Below are 24,100 nucleotides of genomic sequence, written 5' to 3'. Positions count from 1 at the left end.
AACATACTTTCCAATTTCAGAACTTACTACAATGCTACAGTAATCATAACAATGTGGTACCTGCAAAAGAACAGACATACAGATCAACGGAATAAAACTGAGAGTACAAAAATAAACCAACGTATCTTTGATCAGTTGATTTTTGACAAGACTGCCATGACCATCCAATGGAAAAAGAAGTCTCTTCAATAAATGATGCTGGGACAACTGGCTATCCACATGCAAAAGAACGAACTTAGATCCTTATCTCACACCATTTACAAAAACTCAAAATGGACCAAAAATCCAAACGTAAGAGCTAAGACTATAAAACTCTTTTTTTTTTTTTTTTTTTTTGCAGTTGGGGAGGTGAAGGAGTCTTGCTCTGTCATCAGGCTGGAGTGCAGTAGTGTGATCTTGGCTCACTGCAACCTCCGACTCCCTGGTTCAAGCCTCAGCCTTCCGAGTAGCTGGGATTACAGGCATGTGCCACCACGCCCAGCTATTTTTGTATTTTTATTAAAGACAGGGTTTCACCATGTTGGCCAGGCTGGTCTCAAATTCCTGACCTTGTGATCCACCCACCTCGGCATCCCAAAGTGCTGGAATTACAGGCGTGAGCCACCGCACCTGGCCAAGACTATAAAACTCTTCAAAGAAAACATAGGGGTAAATCTCTATGACCTTGGATTTGGTAATGGATTCTCAGATATGACACTAAAAGCACAAGCAATAAAAGAAAAAATAGATATACTGGACTTCATCAAAATTTAAAACTGTTTATGCGTCAAAGGACACTATCAGTAAAGTGACAAGACAAGACAACCGATAAAATGTGAGGAAATATTTGAAATCATATATCTGATAATGGTCTATTATCCAGATTATATAAAATACTCTAACAACCCAACAAAAAGACAAAAATTTCAACCAAAAATTGGGCAAAGACTTAAACGAACATTTCTCTAAGGAAAATATACAAATGACCAATAAGCACATGAAAAGATGCCCAACATCATTAGTCATTAGGGAAATACAAATCAACAACACAATGACATCCACATCCACTAAAGTAGCTATAATAAATAAAATTTTTTTTAAAAAATGGAGTGAAAGAAGTCTTGATGAGAATGTGGAGGAATGAAAAACCCAATCCACTTTAGGTTAGAATGGAAAATTGTGCAGCTTCTGTGGAAAACAGTTCAGCAGTTCCTCAAAACATTAAACACAGAGTTATCACATGACTCAGCAATTCCACTCCTAGGTAGATTTCTTTTCTTATTTTCTAAAGATATGAGTTGAAGTTTCTCAGTGTAAGATGTGCTATCATGTTAGCATATCCTCTCACCAATAAAATTTAGCATTATGTTTACAGGATGTGGCAGTAATGAGAAAACTGCACATTCCCAGTACAAAAGGGCTCATTAAGTCACAGACACGTTTCCTGTTAAGAATTAACTAGTGGCCAGGCACGGTGGCTCAAGCCTATAATCCCAGCACTTTGGGAGGCCAAGACGGGCGGATCACGAGGTCAGGAGATCGAGACCATCCTGGCGAACACGGTGAAACCCCGTCTCTACTAAAAAAATACAAAAAACTAGCCGGGCGAGGTGGCGGGCGTCTGTAGTCCCAGCTATTGGGGAGGCTGAGGCAGGAGAATGGCATAAACCCGGGAAGCGGAGCTTGCAGTGAGCCGAGATCGCGCCACTGCACTCCAGCCTAGGCGACAGAGCGAGACTCTGTCTCAAAAAAAAAAAAAAAAAAAAAAAAGAATTAACTAGTGAATAACACATCAGTGGTTTTCTAACAGTGCTATGATGAGTCCTAGAGATTTCAGAGGGGGAAGCAGGGGTGTTAGGGTTACCCAACCCTCATATCAAGCAGAACAGCCTCTTAACTGTTTTCCAGATTGAGTTTTTCCTTAAGATAATGTTTAAAGAAAGGATTCCACACTTAAGGAAAAAGTTCTTATTGAAAATTACTGCAGTGCATATATGCATACTCACTTTCTTCAGAATAGGTTGTAAAAATATTTGCAGATTAGCCAAAATTATATAATTTAAAATATTTCTACATATAAGCCCAGAAATGCCAAGGGGGCTTTCACTCATTTATGAGTTTACTGCACCCCCTGGCTCAAGCAATTCTCCCACCTCAGCCTCCCCAATAGGTGGGATTACACGTGTGTGCCACCACTCCTGGCTTGTGTCTTTCCACCTAAAGTGAATTTACTATAGACAGCATAACAATAAATGAGGGGATTTTTAAAACCAATCTGCCAATCTCTGTCTTCTAATGGAAGAATTTAATCCATTTATATTTAAAGTGATTACTGATAAGGAAGAATTAACTTCTGTCATTTTGCTATTTGTTTTCTGTATGTCATTCCCCCCACCCCCATTTCATCCATTACTGTTTTTCCTTTTTTTTTTTTTTTTTTTTTTGAGACAGGGTCTTGCTCTGTCTCCCAGGCTGAAGTGCAATGGCACGATCACAACTCACTGCAGCCTTGACCTCCCAGGCTCAAGGAATCTTCCCACCTCTCAGCTTCCCCAGTAGCTGAGACTACAGGCGCAGGCCACCATGCTCGGCTAATTTCTGTATTTTTTGTAGATAAAGGGTTTTGCCATGTTGCCCAGGCTAGTCTTGAACTCCTGAGCTGAAGCCATCTGCTCAACCTCAGTCTCCTAAAGTACTAGGATTACAAACATGAGCCATCACACCCGGCCCGTTTTTAAAAAAATTTAGATTAGTGTAATCTAGATCCTGTAAGATTCATGAGAGGCTTAGTTTTCCCAGTCAAGTGATCTTTGCTCTCTCCAATTGAATAGTTTCTGATGATTATCTCCTTCATGAATCTGTCCCACAATGTTTCGAAGGGAAGACCTACCTTTTCTGCCTACGAACGTAGTCTTATGTTCTATCCTTTTCACCCTCTGAATCACCTGACCCTTAGACACACACACTCCCAAATACACTATTCATCATTCATACATAAAGTTCATTGTTATTGTCTTTCTCTACCTCCATGTGGCCTGGGTTAGGCTGGGCCCTAGAATACTTAGAAAGGGTCTCTTGATGACTGACAAAGAAGAAAGAAGCAAAGTGGCTTACATTGTAGGAGCGTGGGTGCCTCTGTTTCCACTGCACCAGGAGCAGCTGGGCCACCACCAAGGTAGCGATGAGGATGAGGACCATTTCAGCATGCATAGCTTCGTGGCCACGGTGCTTGGCATGCATGCGTGCATGCTCGACCCTGAAAGCCAAACACATGGGGTGAATCAAGTCAGGGATGCTGTAGTGATAAAGGGACAGTGCTTTCCAGGGACATCCCACCAGTACAAAGCTCGGAACACATTCCCTGCTTCATAGCTGCAGGGTACCACACAAATTAGGGGCTAGGACACACACCCTAACAGACAGGCATGTGGAGATAAAATATAGGCTCTACAGACCCCAGCAACCAAGCCTAGATATTGGAATTAGAGCTAAGTGGTCTGCTGCCTGCCCCCATGGCAGAAACTACTGACACCTTTCCTGTAACATGAAGGAGGTCCCAAGAGAAACCCGCATCATTGCCCATTTCAAGCCTATTTCAACCTGACGCTGGAACGAGAAAGTAACCCAAAGAGGTTATAGCCATAAAGTCTCATACTCTCAGTCACCAATATTTATGACAGCAGTAAAGGAGTAACACTGCAAAGGTATGCTGATTCCAGGATTAAAGTCTTACCTTTATTCATTCTATCCTCTCTGCCAGGGTCAGAAATCCTTAAGACTAGTTAAAGCCTAAAAACTCTGGACTGCTTCACCTTTATATTAATCCAACAGTGACTTTACCCTCAGTATCCACAGGTAAACAGCCTCCTCAAAGGCTCAAGGAAGTTTAGTAATTAGAGAGTACAGCTGGAAACATTTTATTAATCTAAAGCTGGCATTGTCTGTTCTTAATGACTGGCAGCAAGTGATTCCCTCGGCCAACACTGGCTAAAAACTTGCTCTAAGAACAGTCACTACTACCACTCTGGGTCACAGTCATCCAAAGGAGAGGGATGAGGAAGGAATTAGAGGCCGGGTGCAGTGGCTCACACCTGTAATCCCAGCACTTTGAGAGGCTGAGGCCGGAGGATCACTTGAGGTCAGGAGTTCGTGATGAGCCTGGCCAACATGGCAAAACCCCGTCTCCACCAAAAATACAAAAATTAGCTGGGTGTGGTGGTGCATGCCTGTGATCCCAGCTACTCAGGAGGTTGAGGCAAGAGAATCACTTGAACCTGGGAGGTGGCAGTTGCAGTCAGCCGAGACTACAACACTGCACTCCACCCTAGGCGACAGAATGAGACTCCGTCTCAAAAAAAAAAAAAAAGAAATAGAAGAGAAGAATTAGAGAGAAAATCAAATACATCAGAAAGTGTGGAAAAGGGAAAATTTAAATAAATAATAAAATCAAATACAAATGTAACTTGAGTCATAAGCTTTTATACAATTCCCATTACACCAGGATATTTAGGACGAAGGAAAATGACAACATAAATGGTATCTTCAAGGAAGTTCCATGGGCAGTGAAACATTAACAGCAAAAATAACCTGGAAGGATGAATTATAGATAAACAATAAAGCAAATATAACAAAAAGTTAAGTGTAGAACCCAGGTAGTTAAGTATAAAGGTGTTCACTGTACAATTCTTTCAACTTTTCTACGTATTTAAAGTTTTTCTTAACAAAATGTAAGGGGGGAATACTTGGTGGGCAGAGTGGGGAAAAAAAAAGGCCAGTCGGTAAGCCTCAGCATCTAAGGGTTCATCTGATACAAAACTTTACCCTGGGTGGAGAATCTGACAGAAAGATAATAGGATTGGGAGTTCGAAACTTAGATTCATGCCCACCTATATGGCCCTGGCCAATTAACCTCACATCTGTACATCATAATTTCTTCATCTGTCAAAAGGAGTCCATATTTTTTCTGCCTGCCTCAAGAGTTGTTGTGAGAATAGGCTAAGAGGGTAGAGCACACTTAAAAACACCTAAGGGCTATGAGGAGTTATAAAGATAGCAAGAGATAAGTTTCTTGTTCTCAGACAACATATACGTGAAAGGATACGGACAAAATGAAGTCAAAGAATGATCTAGAAAAGACCAGAGAAGTCATCCAGTTCAAGTTCCCACCCAATGCAAAAATCATTTTTGCAATCTTTGCTTGAATACTTCCACTGGCTGAGAACACATGCCTTTTAAGGTAATCTATTTTAGAACCAGCAGTGTCTGGCACATTGTAGGTACATATATATATTCTTTCTTTTAGAGAGAGAGTCTCGCTCTGTCATCCAGGCTGGATAAACTGCAGCCTCGAACTGCTGGGTTCAAGGGATCCTGCTACCTTGGCCTCCCAAAGTGCTGGGATTACAGGTGGGAGCTATCACACCTGGGAAGGTACTAATATTTGCTTATAAATGAATAAAATCCCAATGCTTTAGGGACAGAAAGCTCATTACCTCTCAATATACCTTGACTATTAAAGACATTTCTGACAATGAGACAAAAAAAATCTATCTTCTTATAGCTGCAGTCCATTAGACCTAATCCCATACTCCATAACAACAAAGGACATATGGGCTCTTCTTTCCCAGTGCTACCCCTTCAAAGATTTATCATGATGTTATTCAAACAAAACAAAACTATCCTGATCCTACCACTATTTTCCTGTGCCCTTTGAAGCTAACAGTTCTAGATCTTTTAATCACTATTCATATCACATGATATGAAGACTATTAATCCGGGTTGTCTTCTACACATGATCCAGTTAAAGATCTTTTTAATAATACGCCATGCTTAGAACAAAATATTTTTTACCTCAGCAGAGCAGACCACAGTGGCACTGTCACCTCTCTTACAGCAGATAGCATATTTCTTCAAACATCTAAATTATTCAGAATATTTTGGTAGCTGAGGTACACAAATGGTGCATAATGAGCTTAAAATCACCTAAAATCACACTGGGTTTGTCATGTGAACAGATATTTTTGCCATTCTAGGTTAAATCTAAATAAAATCAATAGGTTTTTTCTATTACATTCTATGGTTGATATCACCTCACTGGTTAGTCACCTTGTGAAGTTCACGGGGCAGGCACTCTGAAACCCTTTTACTGATGAGAAATCATTATAAGATATATGTTGACTCATTCTATTTACAAAACAAGTTAGTTGCAGAGTTGAGAACAGAAGATACATCTCCCATTTTAAATTAACCAGAGCTCCCCATCCTGTATCATGGATAATGATGATGATGTTAATGATAATCATCTTCGAAGCAGTTAACACTTACTGGAAGCTTACCACATGCCAGGCACTCTTCTAAGAATTTCACATATATTAATCCTCACAACTCTATGAGGTATAGATATTGCTATGATCCTTATTTTACAAATGGGGCAAAGTAAGGTTGTGAGAAGCAAAATAACTTGCTCAAAAATCACACAGCTAGTAAATTGTAGAAATGGTATTGAAACTCAGATAGATGATTTGGTCCAATCATCTACTTACACAATCAAGACTAAGAGAGCAACCCAGGTACTTAGAGAGATCCCAAAAGTCCAGTCCTACTGGTCATGAGCCACTGCCTCCTACTGACAGGAAAGCAAAATGGGTAGACGTATCACTCAATTAGCTGGGTTAACCTGAACTTCCTAGACTGCAAGGCCCGAACCGCCACACTTACCTCCATTGCTCCTCTGGAGAGAGGTCTGACATATCAACCTGTAGAAAGACACCACCAGAAAAATCCGTTACTGTCTTAAAACTGTGCCTGCCAATATAAGGTGCTCACACATTTATCAGTATCTTCAAGGAATTAGAGAAGCTTCAAGTCTTAGTATCTCTATGAAGCCTTACCAACCATTCTATTTCACACTGATCTCTCCCTTCTTTAACCACCTAGTTTGGCTCATGTCTATGACTGAATGTGTTGCACGTCTGTGCTAGGCAATAAGGGCAGAAGAGGACAAGAATCCTTAACTCCAAAGATGCTCACAGCCTAGTGAGAAAGACAGACATAAACAGAAAATTTATCTATTACATAATAAAGACTAGCTATAGAATAAAGAGGTACCTTGCCTTTTAACCTTTTAACCCAAACTGGGGTGTTTTAGACTAGGGAAGGCTTTATGGAGGAGATGTGGATTATCCAGAAGAAATAAGAGAAATATGTTCTAGGCAAAAGGACTAACATAGACAGGAAGGAATAAAATTGCATAGTACACAAGCAATTGAGTGTGGCTAGAGCAAAAAGTATCAATCAGAATTAGTGGGAGACAGAGTTAAATATAACACCATATGACTCTAAATGGCCCTATGGTAGCCATTAGGCTACACTGGACCCGGGCAAACTGAACTTAGTTCTTGCCCTGCTGCTATTAACTAACAATAACACTAGTCATCCAACCTCAAAGTTCTGGTTCTATTTGGTAGTCTTATCTTTTCAGAGCTTGTTTTTCAACGGTGGCACTACTGATATTTTGGGGTGGTTCATTCTCTGTTGAGGAAGGTGTCCTGTACATCGCCATAGCATCCCCCTAGTTGAAAACTACTGCTCGCCGGGCACGGTGGCTCAAGCCTGTAATCCCAGCACTCTGGGAGGCCGAGATGGGCGGATCACGAGGTCAGGAGATCGAGACCATCCTGGCTAACACGGTGAAACCCCGTCTCTACTAAAAAGTACAAAAAAAAAACTAGCCGGGCGAAGTGGCGGGCGCCTATAGTCCCAGCTACTCTGGAGGCTGAGGCAGGAGAATGGCGTGAACCCGGGAGGCGGAGCTTGCAGTGAGCCGAGATCGCGCCACTGCACTCCAGCCTGGGTGACAGAGCGAGACTCCATCTAAAAAGAAAAAGAAAAAAGAAAACCACTGCTCTAGAGTAATACTATATTCTTTGAGTTTAGGGCTCAAGTCTTCTACCTCTTTGCAGTCATACACAAGCATACCCAAGTACTCAGTACATAAGTCACTCAATGCATTCTTATACTGAATTGAGCTGAAAATGTTCTTTAATCTGATCTACAGAAGAGAGACAAGGCCTTAGAAATACTCAAATCAATCAACAACCATTCCTTTAGTACTTAAGATGTTCAAGGTCCTCTTACCCACTGTTCTGATAACTTCAGGAAAGTACCATAAGTTGAACATTTGAAATAATAACACAGGCAGAACTCCATTCTACTACTGAGTCAAATAAGCATGTATTTACCAGGCATCCTTTATGTATGTGTACTGGAAATGTCCATCACTATTGAAGGCAGGCTTTCCAGCTTCTACATCTCCCAGCTAAGTCAAAAAATAAATTTACCAGGACTTTGCCTAACCAATCTGGGTAATGAAGTCAACATCCCTCCTTCCTTTTCCTACCCACACTGCCTCACAGAATTTATTCAGGTGCCCTGACTCAGGTCTTCATCTCCCAGAAGAATAGAGGTCAGATACTATGAGAGGACACATAGGAGATACCTGAGCAGGCAATTATGAATCACCTTCTAAATAACAATCCATGCACAGGTTTCAAGCTACATGTCAAAACTCTTTTCTTCTTCTTCTCCAACTTGGACCTGCATCTTACCAAGCCTGTCTATTCATTGTCCCAAGACATGTGGGAACCATTTCTGTCTCTGGGCCTTTGCATACCCTTCCCACTGCTTACAATGCCCTTCCCTATTTTTCATTGTTGTTGTTGTTTGTTATCCACATCCTAGTTATCCTTTAAGAACTCAGCTCCAACTGCAACTTTCCTGATTCCCTAGCCTAGGGAATTTGGTCCTCCGCCTTTCTCCAGCATGGATATTTCTCTTTTTTACTCAAAGTGTGGCTCATGGACTGGCAGTACCAGCATCATCTGGGTGCTTGATAGAAACATAACATCTCAGGTACCACTCCAGACCCACTGAGTCACAATCTGCCTTTTAATAAGAACTCCAGATGATCAATATGTACATTAAATTTGAGAAGTACTGTTCTATGTTAGTCAGTCAGTCTCATGTTATCTTAGACATGCTTTCTAAATGGTCTAACTGCTTGTCTCTAGCACCAGGATAGGGCAAGCAAGAGACCTGGGGCTCAAAATTTAAGGAAGCACGCACTCTCAGGTACCCATCCTGCACTTGCATGACCTTAAGAGTGAATGGCTTTCTAAAGTTTATACCCCAGCACCTTGTTTCCCTCACCCTCGTCCTGGCCCTGTATATGTTTATTTGCTTCCATTCCATGAACCTATTAGTTCCCTCAGACCCAAGACACACTTTATACTGATTTATGTCTTTCAAGGAGAATAGCACAGAGCTGAGCATATATTAAGCACTCAACGAGTACTTGTGGCATTGAAGAAAATTCTCTTTATTAAGGGAAGCAAGTATGCTGACAAACCAGCACCTCACCTGCAGATGCTTAAATTGTATAGAGTAAACAAACACTTGAAAAATAACTAACAGGCCGGGTGCGGTGGCTCAAGCCTGTAATCCCAGCACTTTGGGAGGCTGAGACGGGCGGATCACGAGGTCAGGAGATCGAGACCATCCTGGCTAACACGGTGAAACCCCGTCTCTACTAAAAACTACAAAAAACTAGCCGGGTAAGGTGGTGGCACCTGTAGTCCCAGCTACTGGGAGGCTGAGCCAGGAGAATGGCGTGAACCCGGGAGGCGGAGCTTGCAGTGAGCTAAGATCCGGCCACAGCACTCCAGCCTGGGCGACAGAGCGAGACTCCTTCTCAGGGAAAAAAAAAAAAAAAAAAAAAAAGAAAAATAACTAACAAGCATCTGGGAAAGGAGTATTCATCTGACACCAGGGAAATCATCTTAAAAACTATGTAACAAAACAAAGCAACTACCTGTTCAAGGAAGCAAATCCAATGAGGGGGAAACTAGGAGAATCTGGAATACTGGGCCAGGCATGAAGGTGCCTCTCTTTGACATAATGGACCAAGCATGCTACTGTCTATGGCTTAGTTTCTCCATCTAGAAAATAGAGAAATAAGACTTCTGACTTCATTATAAAGCTGTGAATAAAGTATAATCAAGGTGATCAAGTGATTTCACTGCCTTTCCTCCTGGGAAAGTGGACACATTTTAAAACTACTAGAAGAGGATAGAGATAATTGAATGTTGGTGAAGCAGAGGACAGCAATGCTGTCAGAGCCTCAGGGAAAGCAGCTCAGAAGGGCAAGCACTAAGGCTGAGACTAGACTTGAGGCTTAGAGGATCATTAGCACTTCATGGAGTACTACAAATGTTAAGAGTAAGACACGATCTGGCTTTAATATTTGCCTCCTGACCAAAAAAGGTTATTTAAGTTACATCCAAACCAGTCTTCTGGCTCCAGTAAAAAAAATAAGGGAAGGTATAAACTATGGCTATAATTAACCTGTACCATCTGGAAAGACATCTTTATTTGCTCCCTCATTAAGGAGTTTATTCATTTGGGGCCAAGCACTAACCCAGTCTGAAGGCACCTTGTCCAAAGCTCAGGTGGCCAATTAGGTAAGGCTCTCAAGGTAAGGGTACTTACTGATTCATGAGCCCTTACCCAACTCCTAAGACCTACAGCTTCTTAATGCTAGCCAGTCGCTCCCAACTAGGATCGCACAAGGCCCCCAGTCATGCCCAGATTTGAAAGATGTTAAACCAAAAATAAATGCTAGGCAGAGAGCAAGAGAAAATTTTGCAAAGATGGAAAATGATGAGAAGTTGACTGCTACATTTTTTTAGGTGCAAAAGACTCAGTGATTCACTAATGTATGCCTACAAACAGGTCTCCTGTCCCCCCAAAATATCATAAACTCTATGATCTCTGCATCTGTAGGCAGGCTGCTCATTTTGTTCCTTAAGGCCCTTTCTTTAACCAAACCACATTCTGCCTTACTGCAAAACTCTGGCCAAATCTTTCTGGTTTCTAGAAGGCTCTTTAGACAGACCCCATTTATTGAAGAAACATCTTCTACTGCCTTGCTAAGTGTGGTCTACAGCCTAGCACCAAGAGTACCCTGAGAGCTTGTTAAGAAATAGAAAATCGCAGACTCCACCCCAGACCTCCTGAGTCAGAATCTGAATTTTAATAAAATACTGAAGTAATTCATATGTACATTAAAGTTTGAGAAGCACTGCTACTACATCCCAGCACTCACATTCAAAATTTGCATCTACAGCCATGTGCATCTGTACACCTGACTCTTTATTGAACAACTTTACAGAGATCTAACTCACATACCATAAAATTCACCCATTTAAAGTATGCTACTCTGAGGCTGGGCATGGTGGCTCATGCCTGTAATCCCAGCACTTTGGGAATCTGAGGCAGAGGATCTCTTGAGGCCAGGAATTTGAGACCAGCCCGGGCAACACAGCGAGAACCCATCTCCACAAAAAATAAATAAATAAATTAGCTAGGCGTGGTGGCATGCACCTGTAGTCCCAGCTACTTGGGAGGCTAAGGCAGGAGGATTGCTTAAGCCCAGGAGTTTGAGGTTGCAGTGAGCCCTGATCACAGCAATGCACTACAGTCTGGGTGACAGCGCAAGACCCTATCTCTAAAAAAATAAATAAAATGTACTATTCTGTACAAAATCTCAGACAAGAGGAATATTTTTGTCTTTGAGTTCTATTGTACAGCATGGGTAATACTGTTCATAACAGAATATTATACATTTCAACATTGCTGAGAGTGAATTTTTAAATGTAGTCACCACAAAAAATGTTAAGTATTTGAGGTGATCAATATGTTACTAGCTTGATTTAATTATTCCACATTGTATTTATAATTTTTTATTTTATGTTTTTTTTTTTTTTTGAGACAGAGTCTCGCTCTATTGCCCCAGCTAGAGTGCAGCGGCGCGATCTCAGCTCACTGCAACCTCTGCCTTCCAGGCTCAAGTGATTCTCTCGCCTCAGCCTCCTGAATAGCTGGGATTACAGGTATATGCCACCACACGCAGCTAATTTTTGTATTTTTAGTAGAGACAGGGTTTCACCATGTTGGCCAGGCTGGTCTTAAACTTCTGACCTCAAGTGATCTGCCCGCCTCAGCCTCCCAAAGTGCTAGGATTACAGGCGTGAGCCACTGAGCCTGGCCATGTATTTATAAATTATAACATCACTCTGTATTCCACAAACTTACACAAATATATAAACTGTCAATTTAAAATTTTTAAAAATTAAGTATACTATTCAGAGATTTTTAGTATATTCACAAAGTTGTGCCACTATCACCACTATCTAAGTTGAGAATATTTTTGTCACCTCAAAATAAAATCATGAGCCAGTTAGCAGTCACTCTCCCTTCTCCCTGCAGCCCAAGGCAACCACTAATTTACTTTCTGTCTCTATCTATAGATTTGCCTATTCCAGACAATTCATATAAATGGGATCATAAATATATGGTGTTTTGTGACTGGCTTCTTTTCACTTTGCATAATTCTTTCAAGGTTCATCCACTTTGTAGCATGTACTGTAGTTCATTCCTTTGTATTGCCAAAGAATATTCCATTGTATAAACATCACATTATTTATCCATTCATCAGCTGAAGAATGTTGGCATCGTTTCTACTTTTTTGCTATTATAAATAATGCTACTATGAACATCCATCTTTAAATTTCTGTGTGAATATATGTTTGCATTTCTCTTGAGTGTATACCTAGAAGTAGAATTGCTGGATCATATGGTAAGTCTGCTTAACCTTTTGAGCAACTAGCAAACTGTTTTCTCACAGCAGCTGTACCATTTTATAGTCCCACCAGCAGTGTGTGAGGGTTCCAATTTCTCCATATCCTTCCCAGTACTTATAAGCTCTTTCTGATTAAAGCATCCAGTGAGTATGAAATGGTATCCCAATGTGGTTTTCATTTTCCATTTCCCTGATAGCTAAATGATGTTGAACTTCTTTTCATGTGCTCTTTGGCCATTTGTGTATCTTCTTTGGAGAAAAGTCTATTCATAGCCTTTATCTATGTTTTTTTTGTGTGTGTGTCTTTTTTTAAAGAGACAGGGTCTTACTATGGTGCCCAGCCTGGAGTAAAGTGGCTTTTCACAGGCATGATCATTGTACATTAGAGCCTCAGATCCCTGGGCTCAAGCAATTCTCCCACCCCAGCCTCCGATGTAGCTGGGACTACAGAGGACTACCATCTGCAGGGGCCTGGGTTGTATCTCACTCCCACTTTTCACCCTAAAAAATTGGTTCAGGGCAACAAACTACCCTTCTCAGTGAAGAAAAAAACGATGTACATCCTAATCTGGCACAGGTCTTTACTTGCTGTATGTCAATGGATAGGGTACCTCTCTCTACACCTCAGTTTCCTCATTTATAAAATGTGAGAGTTGGCTTAGATGACTTTCATTATTGCATTTTTTTTTTTTTTTTGAGACCGAGTTTTGCTCTTGTGCAATGACACAATCTCTGCTCACTGCAACCTCCGCCTCCCGGGTTCAAGCGATTCTCCTGCCTCAGCCTCCCCAGTAGCTGGGATTACAGGTACAAGCCATCACGCCTGGCTAATTTTTGTATTTTTAGTAGAGACAGGGTTTCAACTTATTGGCCAGGCCAGTCTCAAACTCCTGACATAAGTGATCCACCAACCTCGGCCTCCCAAAGTGCTGGGATTACAGGCGTGAGCCACCATGCCCAGCTATATCAATAAAAATCTACCAAGTGACTACCATATGCATACACCAAAAATGTCCATCACTCAGAGGATGACCTCCCACCCTGGCTTCAAGCATCTGCTAACTGTAAAGGGCCCTAAACTCTGAAACCCAATCCTCTACCTCTTTGGCTGAGCAACCTAGCATTTCACACAACTCACCTGATCCTTCTATATTGAAGACTGCTCAACTAAACAAAAGAGAATTCTTTTTTTATGGTTTTTGGGTTTTTTGATCTGTGTTGTGTGTGTGTGTGTGTGTGTGTGTGTGTGTGTGTTGCTGTTTTGTTTTTGAGATGGAGTCTTGCTCTGTCACCCAGGATGGAGTGCACTGATGCAATCTTGGCTCACTGCAACCTCTGCCTCCCAGGTTTAAGCAATTCTCTGCCTCAGCCTTCAGAATAGTTGGGATTACAGGCACGTGCCACCACGCCCGGATAACTTTTTGTATTTTTTTTCAGTAGAGATGGGGTTTCACCATCTTGGCCAGGCTGGTCTTGAACTCCTGACCTCGTGATCCACCCACCTCGGCCTCCCAAAGTGCTGGGATTACAGGTGTGAGCCACCACGCCCGGCCGTGTATGTGTGTTTTAAGATGAAGTCTTACTCTGTCGCCCAGGCTGGAGTACAGTGGCACGATCTTGGCCTCCTGGGTTCAAGCGATTCTCCTGCCTTAGCCTCCCAAGTAGCTGGGATTATAGACACGCACCACCAAACTCAGCTAATTTTTGTAGTTTTAGTAGAGATGGGGTTTTCACCATTTTCGCCAGGCTGGTCTTGAACTCCTGACCTCAAGCAATCTGCCTGCCTGGGCCTCCCAAAGTGTTGGGATTACAAGCATTAGCCACCATACCTGGCCTGTTTTTGTTTTTTTGAGATAGGGTCTCACTCTGTCGCCCAAGCTGGAGTGCGGTAGTGCAATCATGGATCACTGCAGTGTCGACTTTCCAGGCCCAAGCAATCCTCCCGCCTCAGTTTCCTGAGCAGCTGGGACTATAGGCATGCACCATGACACCCAGCTAATTCTTAAATTTTTTGCAGATAAGGGGTCTCCACATGTTGTCCAGGCTGCTCTTGAACTCCTGGGCTCAAGTGACCCGCTCACCCCAGCCTCCCAAAAGTGCTAGGATTACAGGCGTGAACCACCATGCCCAGCTGAGACTTCATTCTTTCACAAAACATTAGAGAGGAATAAGCCCAACCTTTGCCCTTGATGTATTCACAGTCTAAGAAGTAGGGAGAGACAGACTATTAAACAAAATATAGTATGATAAGGATAACCTTTGACATATACACAAAATGCTGTGTAAGCCCCAGAGAAAAAGATTAGCTAGCTCATGAACCTGGTAGGTTCAGCACAACCAGGCTGACTGTCTCTCTCTGGTGGGGTTCAGATACTGTGGTCTTCTGTGTGATTAAGATAACAAGTGAAATCCAAAGGTTCACAGGCTACCACATTTGTAGCTCCCCATTCTCCTCTCATTCACATTCTTCCCCAACTCCTTAGCTTTGCCAAGAATTCAAGGCTAATAAGTTGAAGTGGAAACCTCATCTTTCAGGCCACCAAAGTCATAAATCAGCTGGAGATCATGCAGACACTGGATACGCTTAGCCTGACAAGGGTGGCACACTTTGGGCAGTGAAGTGAAAGTAGATGTTGGCTGTAACAGCAGATGTGGCTGCTGCAGCTGCTGCCTGCCCTTCACCCCCACCCCTCCTACCATCATCAGAAAGCACATCCTCCAGGCCAGTTGAGTTGGTAAGTTTTTGTTTTTGTTTTTTGAGACAGTTTCACTCTGTTGCCCAGGCTGGAGTGCAGTGGCGCAATCTTGGGTTACTGCAACCTCCACCTTCCAGGTTCAAGCAGTTCTCGTGCCTCAGCCTCCCAAGTAGCTGGGGCTACAAGTGCACGCCACCACACCAGGCTAATTTTTGTATTTTTAGTAAAGATGGGGTTTCACCATGTTGACAAGGCTGGTCTCAAACTTCTGACCTCAAGTGATCCAACTGCTTCAGCCTCTCAAAGTGCTGGCATTACAGGCGTGAGCCACTGCACCTAGCCAAAAAGCTTTTTAAATTAAACTTTTCAAATTTGGGAGCACCTAAGTTTGCTTCTTTGGTTCTTCAATTGCTATCCCATCAAATTCCTATTTTTCAGTCTGGCTTCTTCCTTACCTGGTCCTCCTCTCTCTCTCTTTCCTATATGCACTGCAGTTTTCCATATACCCAAACATTTTACCCATCTTTAAAGATCTAATCCAGGTGTCACTTCCTCCAGAATCCTTCAGAACAGAACTATCCTATAAACTCCTAAGGCCTTTACAGCCTGGACGGTTCATGTGCTGATCATATCTAAATATCTATAAAATCTCCCTTGAGTTTTTCATTGCCATAGTGCCTGAGTTCAGATTTTATCTCTTGCTCTTTCTCTAACAATTGCAGTGGCCTCCAAAATGATCTCCTCAACTCTAACCTTGCCAGCACAGATTCATGACACAGGAGCAGACACAGTGATCTTTATTAGACACACACCTGACTGCATCATCCTACTACTTTGACAAACTTTAATGACTTTCTATTGCCTTGGGGTTAAAGTTCAAACTCCTTAGTAGGACACACAAGGGACTTCATAATATGGCCCACCCAGCTATCTTATTTCACCACTCTCCACCAAATGGCTTATATTCCAGCCACACTGAACCATCTATCTCTTTCATCCCTCAGTGCTTTCTTTGGCTACTGCTGTCTTTTCTCTCTAGAATTCTCCCCTCACTTTCACCCTTTCACTGCCTTTTTTTTTTTTTTTTGAGACAGGTCTTACTTTTACTTTGTCACTCAGGTTGTAGCACAGTGGCTTGATCATAGCTCACTGCAGTCTCAACCTCCTGGGCTCAAGGGATCCTCCTGCCTCAGCCTCCTGAGTAGCTAGGACTATAGGCACATGCCACCATGCCTGGGTAATTTTTCCATTTTCTGTAGAGATGGGCTCTCAATATGTTTGCCCAGACTGGTCTAAAACTTCTGGGTTCAAGTGATCCTCCAGCGCCAGACTCCCAAAGTGACTGGATTACAGGTGCGAGCCACCATGCTTAGCCATATCATCCATTTTAAGTGAGAAATTCAATTATTGTTAGTATATTTAAAATAAGATGCAACCAGCCAGGCACGGTGGCTCACATCTGTAATCCTAACACTTTGGGAGGCCAGGCAGGCAGGTCACCTGAGGTCAGGAGGTTGAGAACACCCTGGGCAACATGGTGAAACCCTGTCTCTACTAAAAATACAAAAGTTAGCCAGGTGTGGTGGCGCATGCCTGTAATCCCTAGAGTTGCTTGAACCCGGGAAGCGGAGGTTGCAGCAAGCCGAGATTACACAATTGCACTCCAGCCTAGGTGACAGAGCGAGACTGTCTCAAAAAAAAAAAAAAAGAGCTAGACGTGGTGGCGAGTACCTGTAATCCCAGCTCCTCCGGAGGCTGAAGCAGGAGAACCACTTGTACCCAAGGAGGCAGAGGCTGCAGTGAGCTGAGACGGCACCACTGCACTCTAGCCTGGGTAACAGAGAGAGACTCTCTCCAAAAACATAATGATAATAAATAAAATAAAATAAGATGCAACCATCTTATTTTAAATGACTTCCATCACAAAACAAACAAACAAACAAAAAAACACAGAACAACAAAAAAAAACCTCATGCTCATTTACTAACTCCTCATTCCCACCCCCAAACCCTGGTAACCATTAATTTCTTTTATACTGCTATATATTTGCCTTTTTTGGACCTTTCATACAAATGAATTCATTCAGCAGCTGAGTGTGATAGCATATGCCTGTAAACCCAGCTACTCTGTGGAGGGTGAGGGGGAAAATCGTGTGAGTCAGGAGTTACAGACCAGCCTGAACACAGCAAGACCTTATCTCAGAAATAAATAAATTCATTTATTGAGTATGTGATCTTTTGTGACTGTCTTCCATCACTTATCAAAATGTTTTCGGCCAGGCACGGTGGCTCATGCCTGTAATCCCAGCACTTTGGGAGGCCAAGGCGGGCGGATCATGAGGTCAGGAGATTGAGACCATCCTGGCTAACACGGAGAAACCCCGTCTCTACTAAAAATACAAATAATTAGCTGGACATGGTGACGGGCGCCTGTAGTCCCAGCTACTCGGGAGGCTGAGGCAGGAGAATGGCGTGAACCTGGGAGGCAGAACTTGCAGTGAGCCGAGATCGCGCCACTGCACTCCAACCTGAGCAAGAGAGGAAGACTCCGTATCAAAAAAAAAAAAAAAGTTTTCAAGGATCACCCATCACCCATGTTATAGCACTTATCAGGAGTTCACTCCTTTTCTTACTAAATAATATTCCATTGTATAGCCAGACACATTTTATTTATCCTTTCATCAGTTGATGGACATTTAGGTTGTTTCTACTTTGGGGCTATTACAAGTAACGTTCCTATCAACTCTTGCGTATAAGTTTCTGTGTCAATTTTTCTTTCTTTCTTTTTTTTCTTTTTTTAAAGACAGAGTCTTACTCCCAGGCTGGAGGGCAGTGGCACAAACATAGCTCACTGTAGCCTCGACCTCCTGGGCTCAAGTGATACTCCCACCTCAGCCTCCCAAGTAGCAGGGACTACAGAAACGCGCCACCGTGTCTGGCTATTTTTTATTTTCAGGGGAGACGGGGTCTCCCTGTGTTGCCCAAGCTGGTCTTGAACTCCCAGGTTCAAGCGATCCACCCTCCACAGCCTCCCAAAGTGCTGGAATTACAGGTTTAAGTCACTGGACCTGGCCTTTTGCACATTTTTTCCAATTTTTTTTTTTAGTTGTAAAAGCTCTTTATATGTTCTATACACAAATACCTTATTAATATATGATTTGCAAACAGTTTTTCCCATTTAGCCATCCTAGTGGATCTGAAATTGTTCAAGGATCTTTTGAGTCTCATTCTTTGTATTTCAGAGAACTAGCTCATAATCTGGTATACGGTATGTGTTCAATAAATGACAGACAGATGTTAAATAATATTAACTGCTTTGGAAACAAGGATAAATGGCTTACTTGTTCAGCATCCCCTTCACACTTCACACCTAGTACTAGACACAAAGCAAATGCTTGGAAAATACTCAGACACTGAGTAACTCTCTCTTAATTCTCTCTTGAACAAACAGTAGGGATGATATTGCAGAAGAATCCAGAGGAACTGGGAAAACCATCTGAAACAGCCAATGACTGCTAAGTTTAAAAGTGACTCCTTTTAGGCCGGGCACGGTGGCTCAAGCCTGTAATCCCAGCACTTTGGGAGGCCGAGACGGGCGGATCACAAGGTCAGAAGATCGAGACCATCCTGGCTAACACGGTGAAACCCCGTCTCTACTAAAAAATACAAAAAACTAGCCGGGCGAGGTGGCGGGCGCCTGTAGTCCCAGCTACTCGGGAGGCTGAGGCAGGAGAATGGCGTAAACCCGGGAGGCGGAGCTTGCAGTGAGCTGAGATCCGGCCACTGCACTCCAGCTTGGGCGACAGAGCAAGACTCCATCTCAAAAAAAAAAAAAAGTGACTCCTTTTGACACAGTGGCCATATGAAAAAAATTAAAAATCTTAAAAATAAATTTTAAAAAGTGAATCTTGGCCAGGCATGGTGGCTCATGCCTGTAATCTCAACACTTTGGGAGGCCAAGGCAGGAGGATCACTTGAGGCCAGGAGTTGGGAGATCTGCCTGGGTAATATCGCAGGACTCCATCTCTACAAAAAATTTAAAAATTATCCAGGTGTAGTGGCACACATCTGTAGTCCCAGCTACTCAGGAGGCTGAGGCAGGAGGATCACTTGAGCCCAGGAGGTTCAGACTGCAGTGAGCCATGATCACACCACTGAACTCCAGCCTGGGTGACAGAACAAGACTCTGTCAAAAAAAAAAAAAAAGTGACTCTTCCTTATAAGAGAAATACTAACATAATCCTACTTGATCTTTAATAGCCAGCAGTAAATACTTCCAAACTTAACATAGCATACAGCTAGGACTGAAGGAAGCTTTAGGGAGAAGGGAAAACCAAAGTTCACGGCTGGTAGTACCAGAAGGCCTAGGTCAGTGGGATAAGAGATATATCTACTATCTTTTCCTTCCTTCCTATTACTCAATCTACAAACTTAATTCAGGTCCTTCAACCTCATATACTTCATGAGTCACTGTGTCACCCAAGTTCAAATCTTCTGGTGTCCTAATGCTGTCTGTGAAAGTAAGAACTCCTTAGTAGACTACACAATGCCCTTCACAGGAGCACTGAGAGTGAGCTCTCAGGACCACACAGGGCCATGACCTGACCCCTAGCTGTCTTTCCAGTTTTACCCTTCCTCTGCTCCCAGCTCCTTTGGGACTTAACATATGTTCTTCTGCAGTATATATAATACATCAGAAATCATGTGCATTTTAGAATGAGATAAACCTGGAAGCCCTACTTGCTGGGATTAAGGCAAATTTTTCCTGTCCCTCAATCCTTCCTCCATTTCTGCCCCAAGAATGATCTTTCTATAATGCACATCTGACCCATGTCATTCACCTAAGTTCCTTTTTTTTTTGAGACGGAGTCTCGCTCTTTTGCCCAGGCAGGAGTGCAGTGGCACAATCTCAGCTCACTGCAACCTCCACCTCCCAGCTTCAAGTCATTCTCCTGCCTCAGTCTCCCAGGTGGCTGGAATTACAGGTGCACAGCACTACGTCTGGTTAATTTTTTGTATTTTTAGTAGAGACGGGGTTTCATCATGTTGCCCAAGCTGGTCTGGAACTCCTGACCTCCCACCTCAGCCTCCCAAAGTGCTGGGATTACAGACATGAGCTACTGCGCCTGGCCAACCTAAGTTCTTAAAGCTCTTCTATAGCTAATCATCAGCTACAGATAAAAAATCCAAACTCCTCAGCACAGTATATAAGGCCTTATGTGTCATCACATCTGCCTCCCTTTCCAGTCTCCCTACTTTATCATTACTCCCCACCTTCTACTCTGAGGTTCCAGTAATACTAAACTGCATACAGTTCCCTGAAGGTGCCATTCCCTTTCTCACCTCCCACCTTGCACATGCTGCTCCTCCTGCCTAGAGGGCTCTCCTATTCTTTCTTTAGCTGGTTAATTTCTAGTCACTTTCACACTCAGCTATGGTATCACTTCTAGGGATACCTATTCTGATCCCTTGCCTGCCATTTCTGGTGCTCCCTGAAATCTCTGCTTCTTCGTATTATAGCAATTATTACATCTGTTTACTTTACCAACTTTTGTACTACACCATGAGAGCCTGAGAGCAAGGCCTGTGTCTTTGTTATCTTTCACATCTAATGCAGTATCTTGGTAAATTCGCAGTGTGACCAATCAATAAACAAGTGAACAGGATACTCCCAACACACACATGAGGCTGGCAGAACAAATGACCTTATTATTTTTTTAAAGCTGACAGCATTACCTATTGACATGTCACAGATAACAGCTGCATGGCAGAGCTAAGATAAAAAGCCAGATCTCTGAAGATCAGAGATCCAGAACAACTTCCAAATGTCCTAATTAACATTAAATGGTACCTAATTAACATTAAATGGTACCATGGTGATGCCATTTATTCAAGTCAAAGCAAAAAATTCCAAAAAATATAAAAGTCAAGCTTGATTATTTTCTTTCCCTTACATCACATATCCAATCCACCAGCAAGTCCTGTAGGCTCTATTTCAAAACATATTCTAAATTTATCCACTTTTCTCCATCGTCTCTGTTATCCCTGCTATGGTTTGAATGTGTGTGTTCCCCAAAATTCATATGTTGAAATCTAATCTCCAATGCAATAGTATTCAGAGGTGGTGGGAACCTTTAGGAGGTGATTAGGTCATGAAGGTGGAGACCTCATGAATGGGATTAGTGCGCTTACAAAAGTGGCTTTAGGGAGGCTGTGTGTCCCTTCTGCCACATGAGGCCATAGCAACAAGGAGCCCCCTTTGAAGCACAGAGCCCTTGCCAGACATCAAATCTGCTAGAACTTTGACTTTAGACTTCCCAGCCTCCAGAACTGTGATATATTTTTCTGTGTGTGTGTACATATATACACACACACACATATATATAGTGTTTTTTTTTTTTTTTCCCAGACAGAGTCTTGCTGGAGTGCAGTGGCACGATCTTGGCTCACTGCAACCTCCACCTCCCAGGTTCAAGTGATTCTCTTGCCTCAGCCTCCCGAGTAGCAGGGATTACCAGTGCCTGCCACCATGCCCAGCTAATTTTTTTGTATTTTTAATAGAAACAGAGTTTCAACATGTTGGCCGGGCTAGTCTCAAACTTCTGGTCTCAAGTAATCCGCCCGCCTCAGCCTCCCAAAGTGCTGGGATTACAGGAGTGAGCCACTGTGCCCGGCCAAATTTCTGCTGTTTATAAATTACCCAGTCTAAAGTATTTTACTATAGCAGCCCAAAAGGACTAACACACACCCTCAACTCCGAAACACTATCATCTCCCATCTGGACTATTACAATAACCTCCTAACCCTCTCATTGAGTCACCTCCTACAATCCATTCTTCTCAAAGCAGCCAGAAAGATCTTTTTAAAAATGTAAATCAGCTCACATCACTCCCATTTTGAAACCCAATCAAAGTCTTCTCATTGTGCTCTCAATAAAATTCAACATGTACCGCAGCAGCTACAAGGCCTTACAAATCTGACCTTGCCAGACTCCCTGACCTCATACAACACCATTTTTCCTTTGCTAACTATGATCCGTCGCACTGGCATTCTTTTTGGTCCCAGGACATACCTTGCTCATTCCCATTAATTTGTACTTGCTTCTCCCTCCACCTGAAACATATGTGCTTTCAAATCTGGAAATTGCTAGGTCTTCACCATTTAGGTCTTGGTTCAAATAGCATTTCCTCCGAGGCTTTCCATAACCACCCTATTTAAAGTAGCCCTTCTCTTCCAGTCATCTTTATCACATTATGTTACTTTTCTCAAAGCACTTGTCACCATCTGGAGTTATCCTGTTTATTTGTTATCTGCTTTACCACGTTAGAAACTAAACCTAATATGAGCAAGGACCTCGGTTGTCTTGTTCACTGCTGAATTACTGGGACCTAGAAAAATGTTTGACACTGAAGTCACAAGTATTTGAAGAAGGAAATAATGAATAATTAATACAGACCACAAACTTAATAAATGTTTACTGAATACGTGAGTGAATGAATTAGGGAGATAAATAAAGGGCAAAACACAAATAAGTGAAAGCACTGCTATTTAACACTTTTATAGCTGCTCACTTTTCTCCACCCTATTGTCTTTGCTCAAGCTCAGGTCCCCATCATCTCGCTCCTCAACTACTGCAATATCTCCTAACTAATTTATTCTCCTTTTTCCAACCTGATCCCTCCAAAAGTAACTTCCAAACGTCAACTAGACTTGGTCATTCTGAGACATATATCTAACATGTTACTCCTCTGCTCAACACTCTTCAGTGGCTCTCTACAGCCCAGGCCTTTTAGCAGAGTCACTCACTGCTATCCCCTTATGTTTAACCTAAATTCCAGTTATACAGAACTTCATACAGTTCCCAGAATATTCCATGCTGTTTAACGTCTCCAAGCTTTGCATATCTTTTCATTTTGCTGGACCACTCACTCTTCCTTACCTCCCTGATTTTGACTATCTATTGAACTCAAACTTCATCCTCAAGAACAAACTCAAACATTACTCCATTAAGTCTTTAAGGATTCCTGAAGCAGAGTTAATCACTCCCTCTTCTGTGTCATCACAGTACTTAACACATGCTGACACTATACTACAACCATCTGTTCCCATGTCTGGTTTACCTCATGAGACTATTAATCTCCTGAGAGAGTTTTCATCTTTGTGTCCCCAGCACAGTATCTAGCATATATCAGCACTCATTAATTGGTGACTGAAGGAATGAATAAATATATCCAAACTCCTCAGTCTGGCATTCAAAAATCAACCTCATGTTGGCCCCAACCTACCTTTTCTAATTTAGCTCTTACTCTTCTCTTACTTGCTAATCACAAATACATTCTCATTTCTCAACATTTACCTTGAGCGTTCATTCCTAATGCTCTAATGAAATTCAAATCATCCAGGAAGGCCGAACTCCACGAAGTCTTCCCTGGCCATACCAATGAGAGGGACTTACTTCCCCTACAATACTTTGTTTTTTTCTACTGGAAAAAAAATTTAGTACTTCTTATTTTAAAATTATGGCCACTATCTTTCCAACTGGACTACAAGTATTTTTCTAACTAGACTGTAAATTCCCTAAATACAAGAAACATGGTTTTCTCTCAACCCAAATCCCTAACATAGTGACTTGCACAAAGCATGCAGTTATCAGTAAATATGTCATTAGTGAGGAATCATATACTTAAGGATTAGAGATTTCATGCCTTTATTCCTTTATACATGTGCTT

The 24,100-nt window shown here is 42.3% G+C and overlaps 1 protein-coding gene across 2 annotated transcripts in view; it reads right to left on the bottom strand.

Annotated features, from left to right (window-relative positions):
• The window catches only part of RNF121 (ring finger protein 121), a 66,278-nt gene that overhangs the window by 30,143 nt on the left and 12,035 nt on the right, over positions 1–24,100 (bottom strand). Inside the window, exons 1-3 of one of the 2 annotated variants that reach the window (XM_023209552.1) lie at positions 9,848–9,868; positions 6,697–6,734; positions 3,094–3,235 (exon numbers count right to left, since the gene is read on the bottom strand). In XM_023209552.1, coding sequence (XP_023065320.1) covers positions 3,094–3,235; positions 6,697–6,728 — 174 coding nt within the window. In that variant the 5' untranslated portion in view covers positions 6,729–6,734; positions 9,848–9,868. Of the gene's footprint in view, positions 1–3,093; positions 3,236–6,696; positions 6,735–9,847; positions 9,869–24,100 lie in introns of those variants that run through there. The other variant, XM_023209551.2, reaches the window with a different exon arrangement.

This window comes from Piliocolobus tephrosceles, chromosome 13, assembly GCF_002776525.5.
Source record: "Piliocolobus tephrosceles isolate RC106 chromosome 13, ASM277652v3, whole genome shotgun sequence".
Classification (NCBI taxonomy): domain Eukaryota; kingdom Metazoa; phylum Chordata; class Mammalia; order Primates; family Cercopithecidae; genus Piliocolobus; species Piliocolobus tephrosceles.
Note: the sequence above shows the minus strand (reverse complement) of the source record. Positions and strands in the feature narration are given on the sequence as shown.